Source organism: Cladophialophora psammophila, assembly GCF_000585535.1.
Source record: "Cladophialophora psammophila CBS 110553 chromosome Unknown aczJe-supercont1.6, whole genome shotgun sequence".
Taxonomy (NCBI): Eukaryota; Fungi; Ascomycota; class Eurotiomycetes; order Chaetothyriales; family Herpotrichiellaceae; genus Cladophialophora; species Cladophialophora psammophila.
Window position 1 is genome coordinate 816,522 of NW_006912927.1, and position 21,410 is coordinate 837,931.

Consider the following 21,410-nt stretch of genomic DNA (forward strand, 5'->3'; position numbering starts at 1 on the left):
AGAGTAAAAGTCACCGCGGTTGAGGTGTCGGTGGAGGATGATAGTATTTTATGATATCACAACGATCGTCAAAGGAGCCGGCTCTAGAGGGGGGCTTCCAACGCCCAGCTCCCGGAATCTCATGCATCTCGACAACGCACAAGACACGGTACATGAGGCTGAACACGGAAGTGACCATGAACTGATAGGTTGATTGATGAGTCGGAGAATGGAGCGACACGACATGCGGGAAGGATGGACCGCAGCCTCGGCACCGGAGGAACCTTGTTCCCTGTCCGTCCGCTTTGCATCCTTCGGCGCGGACAGCTGTACACTTCCCCCCAAAAGGGCTCAGGTCCGTGATGACTACAATACAAGTACATTGTGGGATGCACGAACCGTGACATATGGGGTGGCTGAGACGGACGGAGGAGATATCAAATAGCTTTCGTTCCTCGGTGTAACCAAGGGCGCAGAAGGATCCCGCCTCGCTAGATATACCATCTGAGCCCCGTCATCGGCTTACCTACCTATTCAGGCAGGACTACCCAGTAGGGGACGCCGTCTCCGCCCCAGCCTTGCGCGAGCTCAATGCCGCTGGACAACTCCGGAACGACCTCGTAATGCCTCTTCTGTCAAGGATCTCGTCCGCATTGATACCTCGCACCCAAGAGGTCACCTTACCCACTTGCAATTGGTTATGTGAGCGATGTTTGTATGCCGCCCGCTAAGGCGGCTGTATGTCTGTCCAGCATTTCAATGTGAGAACCGCAGACTCAGCAAGACCGATCCCATTCACTCCTTCAGCACGTTCACCAACCTGTTCCACAAGTCGGGCAAATACCTTCCGCCACGTCCAACCCTCTCAGATGCTGAGATCAAACACACCTACGTCAAAGGCACTGGACCGGGCGGTCAGAAAATCAACAAGACCAACTCGGCCGCCCAATTGACACACATTCCAACTGGCATCGTCGTCAAGTGTCAAGCCACGCGCAGTAGAAGCCAAAACCACACCATTGCCAAAAGGATTCTTGCCGAGAAGGTGGAATTGCTGGAAAAGGGTGAGGAGAGCCGGGCGGCCAAAGTAGTGGAGAGGAAGCAACGCAAGAAGAGGAGTGCGGATAAGAAGAAGCGCAGGAAGTACAGACAGCTAGCTGAGGAGAAGCTGGGCCTTCAAGGGGAAGAAGCATGTCCTGAAGAAGATGATGGTTCGGAGGAGGAAGCCAACAAGGCACAAGGCACTTGAAAGTCAGAAGTTGATTCAGCCAGAGATAAACCATGTGCTAAGTGGATGAACCGTATATCGAGTCAGGCCAACGACAAATTCCCCCTTTCCCCCTTTCTGTTCGAGCTGGTCAACACATCTTGGCGGCTTTCTTCAGCCTCGCGCACATACAGTCTGCACAGCCTTGCGTTCGAAAACACACAATTACTTTCTGTGCCGTCGAAAGAGAGAAAAACTGACAGCCTACCATAAACGCAAAAACTCTAATTCAAGCCCAACTTCCCGATGGAAGCTGAGGTTGAATCGAGGGAAAAACCCCCAGCTGTGAAGGGGGGTTTTTTTCCGTTGTCTCGTCAGGTCCTCGCCGGCCTCGGACAACCCACAGATAGGGAGCCGTATTTGGACGCGGAACCCCCAGTTGAAATATCATGCAACTGGGCTACCTCAGTGGGCAGCTTACAGGGTCAGGGCAGTTACCTTCAAGAATTCTCGAAACTCCCAAGAGAAGCTGTCTCATGCCTGGTGGCCACACCCTCACGCCCCGACTAGCTCATCTGACTAACAGTGGTGTTGGCCATCAGAGATCAGGACCCGGGATAGACATGAGAATTGTTGACAGAAACTGTGGCTCTGAAATATATGAGCTTTGAGTTGTCTTCTGCCAGACCAGCCCCGTTTTATGGGCACATGATTACGGATGGAAGAGTGAATCGCCAGAGCCAGGATTTTTCATCTTTTGTCCGCAACACTCTCTACAGTCTACACACCGATCGCATGGGTTGAAGGGCACTCTTTAACGCTGAAGTCAAGATGATGAGCTCGCGGACCACGAAGCTCTGTCTTTTCTGCTTGTTCGTACTGTCTCCTCTGATGATCCTATTCTTCGTCCATGTGTTCGCGATCCCTGTCTCGCCCTCCTTCACGATTTCTGGTATCGACAGCCGGATCTCCCTCAAGCACGTCCTGCGAAAGTTGCTAGAGAAGGAAAACATCTTCATTCCGGCCAGTCATCCTCACTTCCATGTAGGCCACACTGCCAATGCTTCTTCTTAACCCATCGAGACTGAACCTCGCTAGTTTGTTGGACGATGGGTGCCCACGGCAAATCAACTGCGGCGGGACGCAGCATTTCCAGGTCTGTTGATCAGTCAACACAAAGAGCCCGGTGGAAGCGCTAATTGTTCGGGCAGGTTCATATGTCGAGATGGTAATAGCGAACGCCACCTGCCTCTATCTTTCTCTCAATAATCCCAACTTTGCCTCTAAACAGCAGCAGCCAGAACGGGTGGACGCCAGGGATATCCATCACTCTGAATTCGGGTCGAGCGGCAGCAATACCAGGGCTTCAGAACCCGTGAGCCTCATGGTATCGATCGAGGGCCACAACACCTACTGGGTAGAAGCGGCTGGCTTGGTTGTTCCGATCGTCAAAGACCTCGATCCACGAGAGGCGTACAGAGTCAGGCTCACACACATGGGAGGCCCAAACGGCACCGGTGGCGTACTCGAGTTTGAAGGCATTTGGGTTGATAAAGCCACATTTGCGGAAGTCAGAGCAGCGTCATCGGCCTCGAACGAAACGCGCTCACCAGCGAGACTCCTTCCTTTCGATGAACGTTTCGACAAAACTGCCCACAATGATCAGAATGCGTCCCGGCCAAGGAGGGAAATCGTTGAGATCGTCACGTCCGAGATATCGCTTTCAGCTATGAATCATCGCCTTCACCTCTCAACTCTGCGAAATGACTCGCACGAAAGAATACAAACTTGGTGCAAGCAGCTGGGGGCAGAATCCCCTGTGGACACGGTGATCCTGGACACAACAGGAATCGGCTTGATGTCAACAGGAGAGTCGGGACCGAGTATGCGAGATCAATTCTTCCGCGCAGGACCTCCGGGGACAAGGGCTTTTGCACGTCCCTGGAACTTCAAGCTGTACAGTCCCTCGGTGCTCCTTCTCCAGCTCGGACTCGTGGATTTTGTCCAATTCTTCTCTCCTTCTGCCGACGGGAGGAGGAGCAAACCCGTCAATAGGCACGATCTGGCCAAGTTCACTAACGAGTTTGTCGACGCATACATCAAATTGATTCAAGCAATCCGTGCAAATGCGTATCCCTTTGACCCGACCACCACGACGATGACGGGGTTGGCCACGGATCTAGACGATGACGGGAGCTACATCTACAACTCGGCGCCGTCCACGCTCTCAATATTCCTCCTCACACCCTTCTCCGCGACACGGCACTCGGTCACGAAGAAGCTCAAGCTCGACAAAGTCATTTCCAACGCCCTTACCCAAGTCGCAGCGACCCTGCAAGCCGACGGGGACAAGTCGACTTTCTGGATCGACACGACCGGCTGGCTCGACGCGGCCACGGACTTCGAGGGCGGCCGCCCCGATGACCCCAATTCATCCCCAGAATCACCACCACCACGATCATCAGTGCTCAACAGGTCAGGAAGGTCCAAAGTCGCGACGCTGCTCACAGAGCACCTCTGCCCGTACATCGCGGGACCCTCTCCATCCGCCGGCTCGCCGCAAGCGGAGGAGGCGCCTCCAGGGGTCCCACGACGAGTCTGTCCATTCGATCGCTACGACCATTACCTAGGCAACGTCTACCTGCCGACGGACGTCGACTTCGACAGGACCCTCCTGGAGCACAAGATCGAGTCAATCAAGCTCAAGTTCAACTTGTAGGGGCGCACAAATCGGGCTCGGGCTCGGGCTCGGGCTCGCACGGGCTTTTTGTTTGTTCTTTCGAAGGAAATACCAAGTACGGAAAGTTGACAACAGCAGTTGGGCGCCAGCCCCGAGGTGGGAAGAGACACCGTATTCATACCGAACCCGAGGTCCTGGAAGATGCAGCAATCTTGTCCGCTTTTGGGATTCGCTCGCAGGCTTCTCAACGTCCAGGATCTGGATGAGCTCATGGACGGTGGCCACAGCTACGACATCACGTCTGGACAGCGTTCAAGGACCGAACTCCGGCCTTCTAATGTAGAATAAAAAAAAAATATAGGGTTGAGATGACTATTTAGACCATGTTTCCGTTGCTGCCGTTTCGGGTATAATAAGTTATAAACCCCTATGTTCCGCCGGTGCTGACACATATTACGTTCTCTGTCTCGAGTACCGCAGAGAATCGAAAGACCAAGAAAGGAGAGGACCGATTCTATCCCTAACTTTGGGGCCCCTAGGCTCCATTTGTGAGCCCAAGTCCGACAGTCGTGCACAGGGGGCTCAGTCTTTCAGCCCACTCGCCCTCGTCCTCTCCCCGTCTCTTGACCCATCCTCGCCATCTAGCGTGATGATCTTTCGACTTAGTAGGAGTCGCAGTTCTGGCGTGATGACTCTGGCCTTTTCGACGTCTTTGCCTTTCGCTTGCTGAGCTCCCTGTCTGGCAGGGCTTGTGGGTGAGGTTTGTACTTGGCCTGGCCGTTTTGATGAGTTGGACGCGGAGCCTGTAGCTGTAGTGGATAGAGGGTTCTGCTCCCCAGCACTGGCCGATGCGCCTGGTATCCTCTGTCTCAGTTGTACGTCACCGCTGCCAGCATTCGGTGGCGGGAAAGCGTCCTTGCGATCAATGGCCCCAACCGTCCTCTCGAATCTCTTGAATAATCCCTCTGCCCTCCATAAAATATCCTGGAGTTCAATCGTCCCGCTCAACTCGTTAATGTACTTTAACACTTCGTCAAAATGCTTCAAATGGTCCATAATAACATCACGGTGCTTTTCGAGGATTGCCATTGCAATGAACAGGTGAAACTGAGAGGAATAATAGTCCGTCCATAGTGACTCCCAAAGCCTCAAAGTGTCGGACCATTCAAACTCCCTCTTAAACCAGACGAGCAACATTCTAAAGAAGAAAAAGAAATTCGTAGAATCTGCGGATTGAAGGTGGAGGTATAATTTCGGATCGAGGAGTTGGACCAACTGGTCGAGGGTGTTGAGCTGGGCGCGCATTCCCAATTGTGAGCGGACGAAATTGCGTGACATCCGGCGCATGAACTGGACGAAAGCCCAGAAGGCGACGGCATCGTCTTGGAAGACTGCGTAAAGGGGCGAAAGGAGGTCGGACATGCCTTGTACGTAGCCCAGATTTTGGGGATGGGGGTTTTGGGTTTGGTAGCGTCGTGGTTGTGACGAGGGAGATGCTTTTTGGGTGCTTGCAGCGGCAGAGGAGGGAGGTGTATCGTACTCCAGATAGGTCAGGAGCATGTCTTTTAACTGTTCCATATGCACGTTTGTGCCGGGTCCATTGGGGTTGAAGAACGGTGAGGTCGGGTCTGGGTGAGGAATATCTTCGCCTGCGAAGAGGGGGATGTGCCGGTCTGTGCGGTGCACATCTTTTTCTACATGTCGAGCGGCCAAGTCAGTTGAGATCGTAAGTATGAAGAAGCAAGGCTTGGAGAATGATCAGGCTCACCAATCCGGACTTTCTGCTCTTTCCACCATTCGTCCTGCTCGGGGGTAGCATCGCCATCGATCATTCTATCCCACCAAGCGCCTTTCAGTTGAACGTATTCATCTCGTTTCTTGTTCATGAGAGCTTGCCGTTGCTCCTCTGTACTGTCCCACTCATACAAGCCTAATAGAAAGGGCCATGCTTCTTTCCTCACACCGTCCTCGGGATCCAGACCGCCGCGGAAGATACGTTCCTTGACCTCATCAACCATAACGTGTAATTTACCTTTTGAATCAAAAAAGGATTTCCACTCTTTCCAGTCGACGGGGCGCCTCTTACTATCGGCCAGCGTCATCCGTGCGGCCTCCATGTCCAGAATCTCAAAGTCTCCGACGCTGGTCTCCTCGGAGTCCAGCACATCTCGTGCCGTCCAAATTCTCTGTCTCCTCTCACGCTCGCTTTGTTCTGCGATGCTCATAGCCCATCGTGCCAGGTATAACTTGGCACTGTCGAATTCATCCTGCAGGGTTTGAATCTCGGGGTTTTGAATGAGGCGTCGCACTTGAGGAGGGAGATTCTTGTTATTAGCAAGGTCTTCTGCAGTCCGTCGAGTAAACGTTGTAACTTTGGACAGTTGCTCCAAAATCTTCCATCTAGTTTCTTTAAGGGCCTTTGTGAAAGGATCCATTCCCGGTCCAGGTGGTTTCTTCTGGGTAGGCTTCTTGGATGTGGATGCTTCACTCTTGCGTCTTGCTTGTTCAAGCGACTTTCGTCCTTGACCGAAGCCCACACGATCTTCCTCAGAAGGATCAATGAGGTATATCGACGGTTCTGCAGTGCTTCTTTCCACGGTAACATATCTTTTCAGCCATCTAAGCACCTCATCACCGCCCCAAAACAGCTCGCCTGTTTCCCCAAAGGGATCAAACGATTCTCGCGCTCTTTTTCTCTTTTGCAGGATCGTGCTTTCACACTCCGAGTCGTGGAAGAACAGCGCAGGTAAGCTGGAGCCGGCGCGAGTGTTGATGACTACGCTGCCATACCACCAGCCTAGACTTGGCGGGCGGACGTGGATGGAGTATATGCTGGAGAGGGGTAGCGAGAACGCATACGGTCCAACTGGCGACTCGTCAAAGGTGGTCGCAAGAGGGAGAGGAGGGACCAAGTAATTTTGTCGAGGAGGAGATTCGCCGTCCTTCATGTCCACCTTCACATAAGTGCTCAGGTCATCTTGCGCCAGAGAGGCCTCAGGGACCCAGGCCAATAGATATGAGGACGCGTTTGTTTTCTTCTTTGATGAGGAATCGGCGGAAGTGGGACGTTGGTCGTCGTCAGAGAGAGGCGGGGACTTCTGCTGGACTAGGGCGATGAAGCCGGGAATATTGTCCTTGGCCGAGGGCGTAGGGTGGACATAGACCTTGCTTTTGGAGAAGAGCAGTTTCACGCCCTTTGTGGTAGTGGCATGAGTGATTGTGTTGTAGCCTCCTTCTTCGTCGTCCGAGAGGTCGTAGAACGAGGCAGAGGGCGAAGGCGCTTCTGGCCGTGAGAATGACCCTGAAGTCATGATGCACGTTTGTGGTGTAATTGGCGTTGATCGAAGCAGGAGTGCATATTCTGGTGCAGCAGAGACAAATGGCACGGTAAGTTGTATTTGAGAATGTTCAATAGGTGGGTGGCGACGCAGTTGTTGAATTCCTGATGCCTGGAAACAACAAGCAGCAGCTGACGTCGGTGCGAGGGGCGAAGCAGCGAGGGGCACAGCACGCATCATCCCCCGCAGTCTATGGGAGACCCAAGGCAGACCAAGGCAGACCAGGGCAGACCAGGGCAGACCTACTACAAGTATGGAGTAGTACCTCGATACAAAGATAGGTACTCAGTAATCGTGGCTTCCGAGTCCATAGACAAGCTTCATAAGCTCCATAGGAACAGCTCTTGGGTCAACTTTTGCTATACAAATTACAATCATGCAAGCCGCTGGGAGAGTAGGGTAAACTCTCGCCTTTTCCCTGCCTTGTCCATCCATATATGCCCATGCCCATGCCTATACCCGTGCCCATGCCCGTGCCCATCACAATGTTTCCTCCAACACCTTGCTTGCTATTCGTTTTTCTTTCCCTTTCCCGTCGTCAAAATTCCATGTTGTTGCCAAAGCGCCCCCATTTTCCTTCGAAGCACAAACTCCTTTTCCCAGTTTCATTTTCGTTAGATGGTCCAGGAGCTGAAGTCCAGTTGAGATACTAGAGCGCCATCTTTCTCCCTCGGTATTGGTGTCCTTCTCCCGCTTGATGCGCCAGGCGCAATGCTGCTGCTGCTGGCTGCAACTGAGCCAGCTGACGGTGCCTGTTTGTCACCTGACTTACTCATTACACGCTCTTTCAGTCTTTTGATCTGTTGAAATCTGGCCCTCCAAGCGCTTGGAAACTCCAAGTCGTCGTCTTTGGTGTTCCACGTTTGGCAGAACATGTTGGCATTCAGGGCCAGTGTTCGCACAAAGGGCCCGAGCTGAGCAGCCGAGATGATCTTGGGATCAGCTGCAGGTGATATGTTTGGTAAATCGTCTCTTGTAACCACCCGAACCCAGTAGAAGCCCGGCATAAAATCTGGATCTGTTGTTTCTCGGCCACGGCAGGCTGGTCGGATCACAATATTCACATAATTCAATTGGGACTTGAAGTTGTTAAAGTCCCATTCAAGCCCCGATCGGTTGAAAATGATGTTGACGTGGCAATTACCGACGTGCGACTTCTTGGTGATGCATTGAGGATCGTCCTCCAGATCCGTCGGCATCATCGTCGGCACATGATAAATAATCTCCTCCACCCGATCCCGCCACGCTATGCTATGCTTCCCGTCCCGAGGGTATTCCAGGCCCTGAGGATTGAAGTTGAGCGGTGGCTCCAGCGACACAACAAAGCCGAGCCCGTCCAGAAGACGCTCAAAGTCGGGAGACCCACTCGTATTTGCAAGGAAATCAGATTCAGCGGTCTGATCTGGGCCAATGTAGAGCACGCCGATCTTGTGGCTAGTAACCGTTGGAATGCGATCAAAGCTCTCAAGCGCCCGTTGGACGAAGTCTTCTTGGGGTAAGAGTAGCGGTTGGTCAGCCGCGCTGGTTGTTGCTGCACTAGCTACCATCTGAAGGATGATATGCGGAGGAAGGATTTCGGTTGTGGCTTCCTGGTGTCGAATCTCAGTGTAGCCTGGTCGGTGGTGAGACGGCAACGGAGCTGTCAACTGCTGATACCTTGCATATGTGGTGCCCGAAGCCTGGCGTTTGGTTATCTGCGTCTTCCCAGTGTGACCGGCTGTCTGCGCGGTTACGATGCTGAGCCCGACGATCCACGAGGCAGATGATACTGGTCCATCTTCAGGAGTTGCAAAGCTGTGGTCTGGAGAAGTCTCTCCGAGGTCTGAGAATGCTGTTCTCTGCATCATGTCGATCAGAACTTGGCTCTGCTCGTCAATAGTCTCTTCTCCACGCGCATTTTTCCAGACGAGTCTCGGAATGATCCACGGCACGTACTTCGCCCTAATATCCAGTCGAAGGGACAAGAACCAGAAAATCATGTTATGGTAAGCCAATGCGGCAGCATATTGAGGCAATCCAGTGTCGCTCAAGATCACCGCGCGATATGGTGGCCGTCGAAAATTCATTCCGCTGTGCCGTGACGTCGGGTTGGTTCTGCCGGGTGGTGAAGTCACCGACGACTGCTGCTGCTCTCTTGTCTTCTCAAGGAACCGAATGCAGATTCCAAATATCATCTGGATCTCGTCTGGATTGAGGTTGGAGTGCATTTCTGGCAACAGTGCAACTTGTATGAGAAACTCCAGGATATGTGTCGTGAGATGGGTCTGTGTCATGTTCTTCGACATCTTGTCAATCATGGTGGGATACAAGGTGGCAACCGAAGAAGGGATCTCAAGGCTGCAGAGGGAGAGTGCATGAATGCAGCCACGCGCTGTACCCTCCCAAGCTCCTCCAATACCAGAAAGAAAGGCTCGGACGAGGTCATCTCCAAACCCTTTCTGAACGGCTTCAGATTTCATTGTAGCATAAGGAATCAACGAAACTAACATATTGAACATGCACAAGGCGACGTCTGATTTCTTCAACCCGGTGGAAGGAGGCGGCTCTCGGAAGGTATTGTTGACAATCTGTTCACACAACACTTGCCGCAACTTGACGACAGCTTGTATCGAGTTCAGAAAGAGGGCAATGTTGCTCAGTTGAGCCGCGGCATGGACAACGGTGTAGCCGTAGGTCTCCCAATCTTGGTCGGCTTGAAGGCATCGTATGATGCTCATGAGCCATGTGTCCATATCGAGTTCTGCTTCGACCTGCGAGTATGCGCCTTTTTCAACATTGAGGACACTAGATACTCGCCCAGCAAATGGATAGGAGACATCTTCGGTATCTGGATACATCCACAACGGGTCACCAGTGTCAGATCTAGTCGACAGGCTGCTGCTGCTAGCAGAATGCCTTTGCGAAGCAGGGAGCTCGCAGTTGTATGCTTCGGCTGATTCCCGCGTGCGTACAAGCGCACTGGCAATGTGTTGACTTTCGTTCGTAGAGGTGATGTAGATGAAGCCAGCGTCATCTGCTCGCACCCTAAAAAGCAGGTGTTTCGAAACAAGGCGAGCCGGTCGGGATTTACAGCGAGAACTGGCTGTTTCCAGCAGGACCTCAAAAGCCCTAACAGCGGCCTTTGCATCGGTGTGGATGCTGTAACCGAAAATTGTCACGAGAACCTTTGTCGCCAATATTGCTAGATCATCGCTGAAAGCAACTCCTGCAGGACCCTCAATGATCAACGTGTGCAGTTTCTCCACCGTGCGCATGGTTGACGCCTGTTCCCTTGCAGCCTCTTGATAGTTTGCAGCCATGTAATTCAACGATTTGAGCAATGTTTCGAAGACTTGGACATCGCGCTCAACATCAATTTGATCTAGCAACTTGTCCAGGATCCACGTGTATGCTAAGTGAGACTCAGTGCTGAGCCCCGGTGACGTGCTTACAGGGGAATTGGTAGCCTGGACCAGAACCTCGATACCCTTCAGGCGACAAGCCGAGGGTAGGGAGTGATTCAGAACAATATCATTGTAAATTTTGTCCGAGTACTGCCTCCTGACAATATGATCCATCGACGACAAATATTTGTCCTTTGCGTAATCCAGAGTCATTGTCAACTGAGCCTGGCCAGCATATTGCGGGAATATCAGGAAGAGCTCGTGGATGGCAGTCCGATCGGGGAAGGATAGCAAGTCCCATATTCTCAGGAGATCATGGGAAAGTCTTTTGGCTATAGTTTCTCGGTCACGAAAGTGTCGCTCGTATTGGCGATCCTTTTCATCTTCTTGAGCAGCGATCTGCAGCGAAGTTACTCGAAGGATGCTCGCTTGCGGATGACCCGTAGGAGTCATTTGCAGGCAGAGCCGGATGATTTCCACGGCTTTGGTAAAGTCAATAGCGGCAATTTCGGCCTTGAGGCGATTGCTCGAAAGTATCCCATGCAAAGCGTTGAGGATATCATAACAAAACCGAAAGATGCCCTGCTGTGCAGCAAAATGCAACTGCTCTAGAAAGTCTCCTAAGCAGAGGACGAAACCTCCTCCGTTATGTGGTTCGTCGACAAGGTTCCGCAAGAGTCGGGTAGCGCCGCGTGCATGGGAGAGATTTTTGCTGTTGTTGTCCAAAGTTGGAGTCCGTACAAAGGAGTAGAGAGTATTCATGAAGTCTTGTTGCAGGTCACCAGCAGCCAATATCCGAGCACAGTCAAAGAGGTGACCTGGCACTTCTGGCAAGTTTGCAGCAGAAGCACACAATACCACGAGGGTTTGATCGAGCCCACTTCTAGGATATTCGAAATGCGACATTATGGTGTAGAGGATATTTATGCCTCCATTAATATCCCCTTGACGGCTAGCATTGAGGCATAGGGTAGTGGTAGTCTCCACCGTGCGGGATAACTCCAGCGGATCAAAGTCAGAGTGACCTAGTTCCAGGTAGTCGCAGATATACTGAAGCAACCAATCAAGACTCTTCTGATCTTTGAGAGATCCCGACTTCGAGTTCCTGATCTCCTTTCGAGCCTTTTCGGCCTTGTGCGACCACAGAGGCATCCATTGGATCAGCAAAGATAGCAATGAGGTGGCACCCTGATCACCATGGTGCTCTTCCCGAAGGTTGAGAAATCTGCGAGAGACGTCTGTGCCCGGTTTGAGATCTCCGAAACCAATAAGCCAGGAACGTGCTTCTTCCGGAGCATCCCCAATGGACAGTCCCTCCTTGAGGAGATCTCTCAAGTTGAGAGGCGTTCTATCAGGAGAAGGTTTCTCGGAGCGTCCTCCTTGAACAGCGCTGTCGGGGCTGGGAGACGTATGCGCCGATATTGACATATGCCACAGCGACAGTCTCCTCGAATCTCTCGTATTGGGATTGGCCGCCGAGCCTTCCTGGGGTGAACCATTTTCCTTCGACATACGACACGACTCCTCCCCTAAACAGGACACAGTTAGCAAGCCCGGCATTTGTTAGGGGGCCATTGGAATTAGCCTCGTGATAAAGAAGGGTGCTTAACCATCGAAAGACAAACAAGGCGACGGGTGAAGGAGAACTTGTAGGGCCGACAAGTGCGCTTGGATCTAAAGCAGTATTTCCAAGGACGGCCCAGGGTGAACGGACTGTAAGTGAAATAGTGGGTGGGAAATCCAGCCTCGAGGCGAATGACATGACAAATGGAATGTGAACACACCTTGTAAGAAACCCGTGGCGACGAGGATGATATACAGGCACCAGTCCAAACGTGCCTCTCATTAGAGAGATATGTTTTCTGGTATTTGCGAGATCAACCGGTGGAGGTGGAGGGAATTCGGGTTTATAGTTGCAGGAGACTCGACAACTTGCTATCAGGTGGCCACTCTTGCCGATAACAACGACCACGTTATCAGCAGCATTTGGGACGGGCAGGAGGCCCGCCGAGGGGACTGTGAGACGAGTCTTATAATGAAAATGGATGGTGGAGCACGCATGGATCAGTGCAAAGGAAAAATTGGTAGGGAAAAAATTTTCCTGGAATGAAGAGAACGATGGCCACTGGGCAGGATGAAAGACTGCAAGGGCTTTGGTTCTGGATTCTTGGATTTTATCCGTGACGCAGGGAAGCGTGAATGAGGCGTGAGGCAGAGGCAGGAGGCGCTGGGGCCAAAGAAAAATACAGCGCATGATCCGCAGTCGTGACCTGGAGAAATGCCTAGCAGCCTAGTAGCCCTATCTGCTGGACTACGAAGTACCGGGTACGAGGTAGTACCCAGTAGTTCGCTCCTCGCTACTCCGTATTATTCTGTCGCTATCATCTTTTCCTTCCCGCCGAGCCTAGCCGATGGCACCAGTATTTGTGGTCTGTATAGTCCACCGTATAGAGCACGTGATTTGTGTATGAAGGCTCGGAGGTGCTGGGTACGGCCGGCCATTTCACCCGTCAGCGTCAACACAGCTTGCACAGTCAAGGAAACAAGCAAAGGCGGTGAGCGAGGAATTCTGAATTCTGCCGCCGCCGCTCTCACTGCCTGTGAGGCAGCTTGTAAACAAATCCTCACTGCCGCTCCATCTTTTCCCAGGTGCCATTCAGCTTCCCGTCACCACTCTCAGTTTATTTTGCCTTCATCCTTCTGTGCTTGTCTGGCATAGACAGACTTGGATCAGAAAATCGTCTACGTGTGACATTGGGCTTCCATTCGCCCATCTGCTCCCCCCACTCCCGTCGGACAGTGAATGTTCTTCCACAACATGTGCTAAGAAATCCAAAGAACATACTGCAGCTACCGACAACGTTGAACAAGACTTGAGCAATAGTGCCCGCCATGGCGTCTCTCGGGGCTCTCGCTCAACTCCTGGATGCTAGTCTTGACCCCAGGCAGAACAAAGAAGGTATAGGCAACCCCCCCCCCCCTACCTGATGGTTGAATTGAATCTAATGCTGCCCAGCCGAACTCAAGATCCGCGCCGAAGAGAAAAAACCTGGATTCGCCATCTCTCTCCTACAAATCACTGCCTCTAGCAACTTCCAGTACAACACCCGACTGGCCAGCGCTCTCTTCTTCAAGAACTTTATCAGACGCAGTTGGACCGACGTGGAAGGCAACTACAAACTCCCCCAGCAAGATGTGAATGCAATCAAGACAGAGATTGTCGGGCTTATGATATCCGTGCCTCGGGGCATTCAGACACAGCTGGGTGAGGCCATCAGTGTGATAGCAGACAGTGACTTCTGGGAGCGGTGGGACACGCTGGTGGATGACCTGATCTCCCGTCTGAAACCAGGCGATCCGGTGGTCAATGCTGGTGTTCTCCAGGTCGCTCATTCAATCTTTGCGAGATGGAGGCCGTTGTTTCGATCTGATGAGCTCTTCACCGAGATCAATCATGTCCTTTCCAAGTTTGCCCAACCGTTTCTCTCCTTGTGGCAGAGCCTGGATGCCTACATTGAGGCTCATAGCAATGATAAGGCTGCTCTGCAAAATGCCTTTGCTGAACTCGACCTGGTTCTTCAGCTGTTCTATGATTTGTCGTGCCAGGACTTGTCCCCCGTCTTTGAAGACAATCTAGAGGGCATTTCCGGCTTGCTGTTGAAGTACCTGAGGTACGATAACCCTCTTCTGCATACCGATGATGAGTCAGAGGCCGGGCCTTTGGAGAATATCAAGTCCAATATCTTCGAGGCACTGACCTTGTACGTCGGCAAGTACTACGATGACTTTTCCAAATATGTCAGAAGCTTTGTCGAGAGCTCGTGGAATCTGTTGACGACGACCGGGCCCGAGCCGAAGAACGACATCCTCGTCAGTAAAGCTCTCCTGTTTTTAACATCAATTGGTGGCATCAACGAACAGGCGCAGACTTTCAATGACCCAAATGTTCAGCATCAGATCATTGAGAAGGTTATTCTGCCGAACGTGGCATTGCGAGACTCAGACGTTGAGATGTTCGAGGACGAGCCCATCGAATTCATCCGAAGAGATCTCGAAGGGTCAGATAGCGAGACTCGCCGAAGAGCAGCGGGCGATTTCCTTCGCCAACTGAGCGATCAATTTGAACAGTCCGTTACCGGAATTGCCATGACCTATGTCCAGAAATGCTTCCAGGAATTTGCGGCCCACCCTCAACAAGACTGGAGGGCCAAGGATACAGCAGTAAGCGTGTTCTTTGCCACGGCCGCGAAAGGCGCGACGACTACCACACACGGAGTAACCAAGACCAACAGTCTCGTGGATATCGGTGACTTCTTCTCAAAGCATCTTGCAAGCGATCTGCAAGACGAAAACGCCCAACCCTTGATCAAGGTCGACGCCATCAAGTATCTCTACGTCTTTCGGAGTATTATCACGCGGGATCAGTGGCAGCAAGTCATGCCTTTACTTGTCAACCACCTTGGTAACTCAAACTATTGCGTGTACACATACGCAGCCGTCGCGGTTGAGAGGGTGCTGGCCATGACCGATGAAACCGGGCGACCTGTCATTGACCCGGCGCATATTAAACCTTTGGCGAGCAATCTTCTTGAACATCTTTTCAGCTTAGTCGAAAAAGATCAAACCCCGCAAAAAGTCCAAGAGAATGAGTTCGTCATGCGGTGCATTATGAGGGTCCTAGTTGTCCTTCGAGAGGGGATTTCTGCAGTGGCCGACAGTGTCCTGCGACATCTGACCACCATCACTACCATCATCTCCTCCAACCCCAGCAATCCAAAATTTTACTACTATCACTTCGAGAGCTTGGGAGCTCTGATTCGATTCACACCGCCGGCTCAGGCCGGTGTTTTGGCGTCGCATCTCTTCAATCCATTCGCCGCTATACTTTCCAACAATATTGAAGAGTTCATCCCTTACACCTTTCAACTAATGGGGGCTTTGTTGGAGGCCGAGCCCAACAAACCGTTACCGCCCGAATACACACCGGTGATTGGGCCCGTTCTCGGCCCGACGCTTTGGGACCAGCGAGGCAACATACCGGCTTTGGTTCGACTGCTGGCAGCCATCATCCCGCGAGCAGCTAATGAGCTGGTTAGCAGCAATCAAGTGGAGAGTGTCCTGGGGATATTTCAGAAATTGGTGTCGACGAAGGTCTATGAAAGCTACGGCTTCGACCTACTTGAAATTTCCATCGCCACTTTCCAACCATCCGCTCTTGAGCAATATTGGGTGCATATTCTGAATATCATGCTTACGCGACTACAAAGCAAGCAGTCTCAGGCCTTCCAGCTACGGTTTGTCCGATTCTACCATTTCGTATCGTCGCATCAGGAGAAGGGTCTCGGGACTGACTTCTTTGTCGCCGCTACGGACCGAGTTCAGCATGATGTTTTCCGCCAGCTGTACCTGAGCATCATCTTGCCAAAGACCCAGGAATTGGCTCGCCCTCTCGACCGGAAAATGGCCGCCATCTCTCTCACAAAATCGCTGGCAGATTCCCAGGCATTCGTCGAGCGTTATCCCAAAGGCTGGCCACTGACCTGTAACGCGTTGCTCAAATTGCTCGAAGATCCCCCGCTTCCACCCAAGGCCGACGCGGCGATTGCAGAGCTCGACGTTGAAGACAGTAGCTTTGGGGTTGGGTTTACGCAACTGAACACGATTCGTCCACCGCCGCTTGATCCTTTCCCGGAGGTAACGGACCTGAGGAGGTGGGTGGGACATTATCTCAAGGCTGCAGATCAACGACATGGAGGCAGAATAGCTAGAGTGGTTAATGAGACGCTGAGCCCGGATGCGAAGAAGGTCTTGAATGCTTACATGACCCTCCAATAGTAAGGTCTTTGAGCGCCAGGGGTCCAAAGAAGGAGAGATCTGAACACGCCGCAGCTGGTCAATTGGTTCAGTGAGACGGAAGCATGAATATTGTCGTGGAGACGCCTGATCAACTCAACAGTTTGATGTACAGCGTGGTCCTAAGAACGAGAAAAGCATCCGTGTTCAGTCCGTACTCGTACTTCGTCCTGAACTGACGGAAAGGACTTGAACCATATTGCTCTTCGGTTAGGTTAGTCGCAATGCTGTCGATCGGCAACATAATTTCGATTCTCATAAGGTAAATACCTTGTACTGAAAGACCCGTCTCTTTTGCTACAGTACCCAGTACATGCGCTGCGCTGATCAACTGATCAAGCTGATATGCGAAATTGGAGGATGGCGCGCCTAAACTCCTGAAGGCAAGGCTCAAACCTACCAGGGCTATTTGATTGGCTACGTGGTCACTTCCGACAATTCAAGACCCAATTGACCCAAGTACATACCGACCAGGATTCCGTGATCAACGGCTTCAAGTAAAAGGTGAGACACCGCAGACTCCAGCTCACTCCGCCCAGGGCCAGGCGAACGCACTTGCCGGAAGACAGGAAGACAAAGCAATTCTGCGAGTTCCGATAACACGAGTAAATGGAGAATTGAGCAGTTTTTCAAGCGGGAAGCGACCAGGCAGCGGCTCTGCGGTGAGCAAGCCTCAAGCCAACTCGCTCCTAGGGCGATGCCACTGCGTGTCAGTCTTGGAACATCAGGCCTACCGTTGCAGGTCGAGCAACGAAACACCGTTGACAACCTGTCTTCTCCGGCCCCTTGTCGATACGAGTAAGAGATCCTTAGACTCTCCCTCGTGAGCGACTGTCTGACTTGTTATTTCAAAAGCGATTTGGGCCTTGGAGTCGCGCTTTTGCGCTGTTGATTACCCTAAGGAGAGGAAACAGCCGGGTTGTTGGTTTTCCAAGTGTATAAAATGGACTTTCTGGAGCCACGGAGAGCGTACCGCAGAGCACAGTCAGAAGATATGGAACTGAAGAGTCGAGACATCTACGTGGAGGAGTTTTCTCTTCGTTCAAAGTCCAGTTTCACAACGACCTTCAGCTCGACGATCAGAGATGAATCGCCTCTTCTCGACTCTGACTCCAGCCCTGTTCGTACAGGATCGTCATACCTCTCCAAAAAATCTTTGAGGCTCCCTTTCTTCACCTGGCCAACTCGCCTTTATGGGTGGCGCACCGGCGCCCTCACAGCCGCCCTTCTCGGGACATTGTCGCTTCTCGTCAATCTCGTGGTGGTCTCCTGGCTTGGTGCCCGCGGCCACGGCTCCAGCCTTGTTGAAGTCTACAACGGTCATTGTGGCAAGGTTCAAACCATGGACACCTGGATTCACTTGGCGATAAACACGCTCAGTACGTTACTACTGGGCGGCTCCAATTACTGCATGCAATGCCTCTCTGCTCCTACCAGGGTGGATATCGACCGTGCCCATGCGAAGGGAGAATTCCTCGACGTGGGAGTACCTAGTGTGAGGAATCTGAGAAGAATCCCAGGTTCTAAGATGATTCTTTGGTGGGCCCTTGGGTTGTCTTCGATACCTTTGCATCTCATGTAAGGATTATGCGACGACGGAGTCCTAGTTCTTGGCACCCATGCTGATCACCTGCAATAGGTATAACTCTGCATTCTATAAATCCCTACAAATGAATGACTACGATCTATTCTTTGTGACACAAGATTTTATTGATGGCAAACCGTTTGGGCCGTTGAACAATACAATCTATAATACCGCCTACGATTACACCGACCCGAGGGGTGTTCAGTCTTCGCTCCTCACGAATCCAGAGAAATGGGAGCGTCTAGACAATGCGGCATGTATCAACGCTTATGCCACAAATTTCCTCAGCAACCGGCGAAATTTGATACTGTTGTCAAATAATGGCACGAGCAATCCGAACAATAGCGTGCTGACAGTTCAACCCTATTTTTCCGGAGGTGTCAGGCCTTTTGACTGGTAAGTTTGGGCTATTCAATTTTCACTTCGTCTTCGCCCGCGCCCGCAAGCCTCCAGGCCAGCTTAGCCTGACATGATACCCAGGATTTGCACCGAGGATCCCAACATCGTCAATAAAGTTAACGTACCTTTTCAATCGAACGGTGATCCACAACCGTGCGAAACTTGGGTTTCCAAAGTGGCAGCCATCGCATCTGAATGGCAACCTTACAGTTTCGATGTCCAGTATTGCCTTTCTGAGGTTGTGCCTGAGAGATGCAGCTATAATGGCAACATTCCCATCGTGGCGATTGTTCTGACATGTAATGCTATCAAGATTTTCGGGATGCTCTTCGTGGCGTTCCGATTGGCAGACAACCCTTTGATCACGGTGGGAGATGCCATGGAGAGCTTTCTTAATGAAAACGATAAATCGACGGAAGGGTTGTGCTTGCTGGGCAAGAGTGAGGTTGTCATGGCCATGCAGTCAAAGAGGCACTGGTGTCTTCGGGGTCAAGAGGGAAATGGCAAAATGAGGGCTAAAATGGCCCGCCTGCGCGCCAAACGTGGGCTTGAATCTGCCAGCGTCAAGCGATGGTCACTGACCACTGGCTTCATGATCCTTGCATTGCTCGCAGTGGGCGCCTTGCTCGCCGTGGCAGTGAGAGTCATTCACTCCGACGGACTCACCATCGGCGCCATCGGCTTTGGCAAAGTCACTCCTGCGGGCGTAATCTCAGGTTGGAGCGTGGGCGTCACTGGCTCTGCTTCGTCGAAAATCCTCTCCTCGATCCTCATTGCGAACTTACCACAAACAATATTCAGCTTCTTGTATTTGAATCTGAACGGACTGTTGACAAGTATGTGGCTAGCGAGCGAGTGGAGTGACTTCGCTAGAGAGAGGAAGACTTTGAGAGTGTCGAGGCCGAAGGGGAGCCAAAGAAGTACGCACTTCTTACAGTTACCCTACAAGGCTGCCGTCCCCTTGATGGTGGCTTCCGGAGCATTGCATTGGTTGATCTCGGAGAGCATCTTTTTGGCGGTGGTTGCAGAGTATACTCCAAATGGGGATCTCTATGACTCTATTGCGATCGCCTCTTGTGGATTTTCTCCGCTGGCCATGATCATGGTGCTTGTCTTAGGAGGGATCCTCGTTGTTGTTACATATGGGCTGGCGTTGATGAAATATGATCCGTCGATACCGTTGGTAGGGAGTTGTAGTGCGGCCATTGCGGCGGCGTGTCACCAGCCGAATTGGGACACTGATGCCTCGCTGAAGGCTGTGCAGTGGGGTGCCATCCCCGGGATGGTTGACAGTGGAGGGATCGGGCATTGTGCGTTCAGCAGTGGCGATATCGAGCCTGTTCGAGAGGGAAGATATTATGCTGGTATCCCAGACGACAAGCAGAGTCTGATGCTCAATGGAAGGACAAAGGGGTAGCGTGTTCGTATCCCTCTGACCATGTATTGCTAGATTAATGTCGAGCACAAACGATATCACGGTGAGATCCTAAAGTTTCGAACTGTGGCTGTCAGAACATGGAATAGTTCTCCCGCCAACATGAGTTGGCCCAACCTGCCCAATTTCTTCGTCCTCAGCATACTTGTACTGGGTACCCAGTATGTTGAGGGATGTTGTTCACGAGGCTGTGAAGTCCACAAGGCTGAGGAAACCCTCCGCTCTGATTGGCCACGAGAAATCATTCCGGCATACCTTCTTTTCATGGTGACGCATATTATTTTTTTGCTGCACTGTGAAAGTTTTCCCCTGCTCTGGACCTTCGTCATGCAAACTCTCACTGCTTGAGAGGATATATGCGTCTGAAATCATGACAGAAGCCAGTCTTTTGACCGATGAGCAGATAAATGATCTGCTGTCGCAGGCTGAAGCCCGCCTGCGGGAGAAGTCAGAGACAACAAATGAAGACGAGATTAGTTTGGAGGCGAGTACCACGACGACATCCAGGAAAACGTATGCCTTTCGTATCTCGTGATCTGACTACTCTCCGCTGACCATTGTCTCGTCAGAATTCCAAGACTACGCCATAGCCTGGTCCGATCAAAGTATATTCACGACAACCAAGGTGTCGCCGAGACCAATGCCAAAGCCACACTCGAGCGGCAGCACAGCTTGCCGGTGGATGGGTTGAGGTCCATCGAAGTGCCTCACAAATCCAAGAAACTGGTAAGCGTCTACTTGCCATGGAAATATTTGGGTTCGCATGAGGAAAATTCATCCCAATTTGTTCTTGACGCAGATCAGCAGTCCATTCTGGCCTGCCCTGCATCCATGAAAGCATTTTATTCATAGTTACTCTGACTGTCCCTCCGGTCTTTACTACACTTTGCTTGTCATTGTGATTTGTGACTAGAGCTAATGAGAGGCAGAATGACCAAACCAGTGCAGGACCTAACTGGTTTGACATGCCGAAAACAAACTTGACTCCCCAACTGAAGCGCGATCTTCAACTCATCGAAATGCGATCAGTGCTCGATCCGCACAGACATTACAAGAAAAATAACAGAAGAGGCAGAGTGCCCACGTTCTCGCAGACAGGAACAGTCATCGAAGGCCCTACAGAATTTTTCAGTGCGAGAATTAATAAGAAGGATCGGTCGAAGAACTTTGTCGAGGAGGCCATAGCCACCGAGAGAGAAACGGGGCGGTTCAAGCGAAAGTACAGTGAGATTCAAGAGACGAAGAGAAGCGGCAAGAAGGCACACTACAAAAAACTCATGGCTAAGAGAGGGAAAGGACCCTGAAATCGACGGTGCTTGCTAAGTACTCAGTCCAAAAATTCACGATGCCAAAGGGCCCGGTACGCATGACGGCCTGCCTGTAAGGCGTCGTTCATGCTCGGCTTGATTGCAGAGCCGAGAGAACCATCCACGGACGGCGGGTTGTCGCAGCCATGCCAGGCTCCAATACTTTGCTGGGAGGCCTGCTCCTCTTGAACACGTTGCGAATCACAAGAAGCAGACGAGGGGCCAAAATACCCGGGACAGGAAT

The 21,410-nt window shown here is 51.8% G+C and overlaps 7 protein-coding genes across 7 annotated transcripts; 5 read left to right on the forward strand and 2 right to left on the reverse strand.

The window, feature by feature from the left end:
• Window positions 1-688: 688 nt before the first annotated feature.
• On the forward strand, window positions 689-1,228 carry A1O5_04623 (uncharacterized protein; the record flags this gene model as incomplete). The annotated part of the gene is made up of 1 exon (XM_007745227.1): window positions 689-1,228. One exon carries the CDS (start codon window positions 689-691, stop codon window positions 1,226-1,228), a length of 540 nt encoding a protein of 179 aa, XP_007743417.1.
• A 1,183-nt stretch (window positions 1,229-2,411) lies between these two features.
• Window positions 2,412-3,905, forward strand: A1O5_04624 (uncharacterized protein; the record flags this gene model as incomplete). Its single annotated transcript, XM_007745228.1, has 1 exon — window positions 2,412-3,905. The coding sequence occupies one exon, from the start codon at window positions 2,412-2,414 to the stop codon at window positions 3,903-3,905; it is 1,494 nt and encodes a 497-aa protein (XP_007743418.1).
• A 543-nt stretch (window positions 3,906-4,448) lies between these two features.
• Window positions 4,449-7,177, reverse strand: A1O5_04625 (uncharacterized protein; the record flags this gene model as incomplete). Its single annotated transcript, XM_007745229.1, has 2 exons — window positions 4,449-5,560; window positions 5,635-7,177. The coding sequence occupies 2 exons, from the start codon at window positions 7,175-7,177 to the stop codon at window positions 4,449-4,451; spliced, it is 2,655 nt and encodes an 884-aa protein (XP_007743419.1).
• Window positions 7,178-7,818: 641 nt separating this feature from the next.
• Window positions 7,819-12,099, reverse strand: A1O5_04626 (uncharacterized protein; the record flags this gene model as incomplete). The annotated part of the gene is made up of 1 exon (XM_007745230.1): window positions 7,819-12,099. One exon carries the CDS (start codon window positions 12,097-12,099, stop codon window positions 7,819-7,821), a length of 4,281 nt encoding a protein of 1,426 aa, XP_007743420.1.
• Window positions 12,100-13,479: 1,380 nt separating this feature from the next.
• Window positions 13,480-16,422, forward strand: A1O5_04627 (uncharacterized protein; the record flags this gene model as incomplete). Its single annotated transcript, XM_007745231.1, has 2 exons — window positions 13,480-13,546; window positions 13,604-16,422. 2 exons carry the CDS (start codon window positions 13,480-13,482, stop codon window positions 16,420-16,422), a joined length of 2,886 nt encoding a protein of 961 aa, XP_007743421.1.
• A 961-nt stretch (window positions 16,423-17,383) lies between these two features.
• Window positions 17,384-19,841, forward strand: A1O5_04628 (uncharacterized protein; the record flags this gene model as incomplete). Its single annotated transcript, XM_007745232.1, has 3 exons — window positions 17,384-18,018; window positions 18,080-18,421; window positions 18,506-19,841. 3 exons carry the CDS (start codon window positions 17,384-17,386, stop codon window positions 19,839-19,841), a joined length of 2,313 nt encoding a protein of 770 aa, XP_007743422.1.
• A 388-nt stretch (window positions 19,842-20,229) lies between these two features.
• A1O5_04629 (uncharacterized protein) lies at window positions 20,230-21,163 on the forward strand (the record flags this gene model as incomplete). The annotated part of the gene is made up of 3 exons (XM_007745233.1): window positions 20,230-20,372; window positions 20,429-20,585; window positions 20,789-21,163. The coding sequence occupies 3 exons, from the start codon at window positions 20,230-20,232 to the stop codon at window positions 21,161-21,163; spliced, it is 675 nt and encodes a 224-aa protein (XP_007743423.1).
• Window positions 21,164-21,410: the final 247 nt, after the last annotated feature.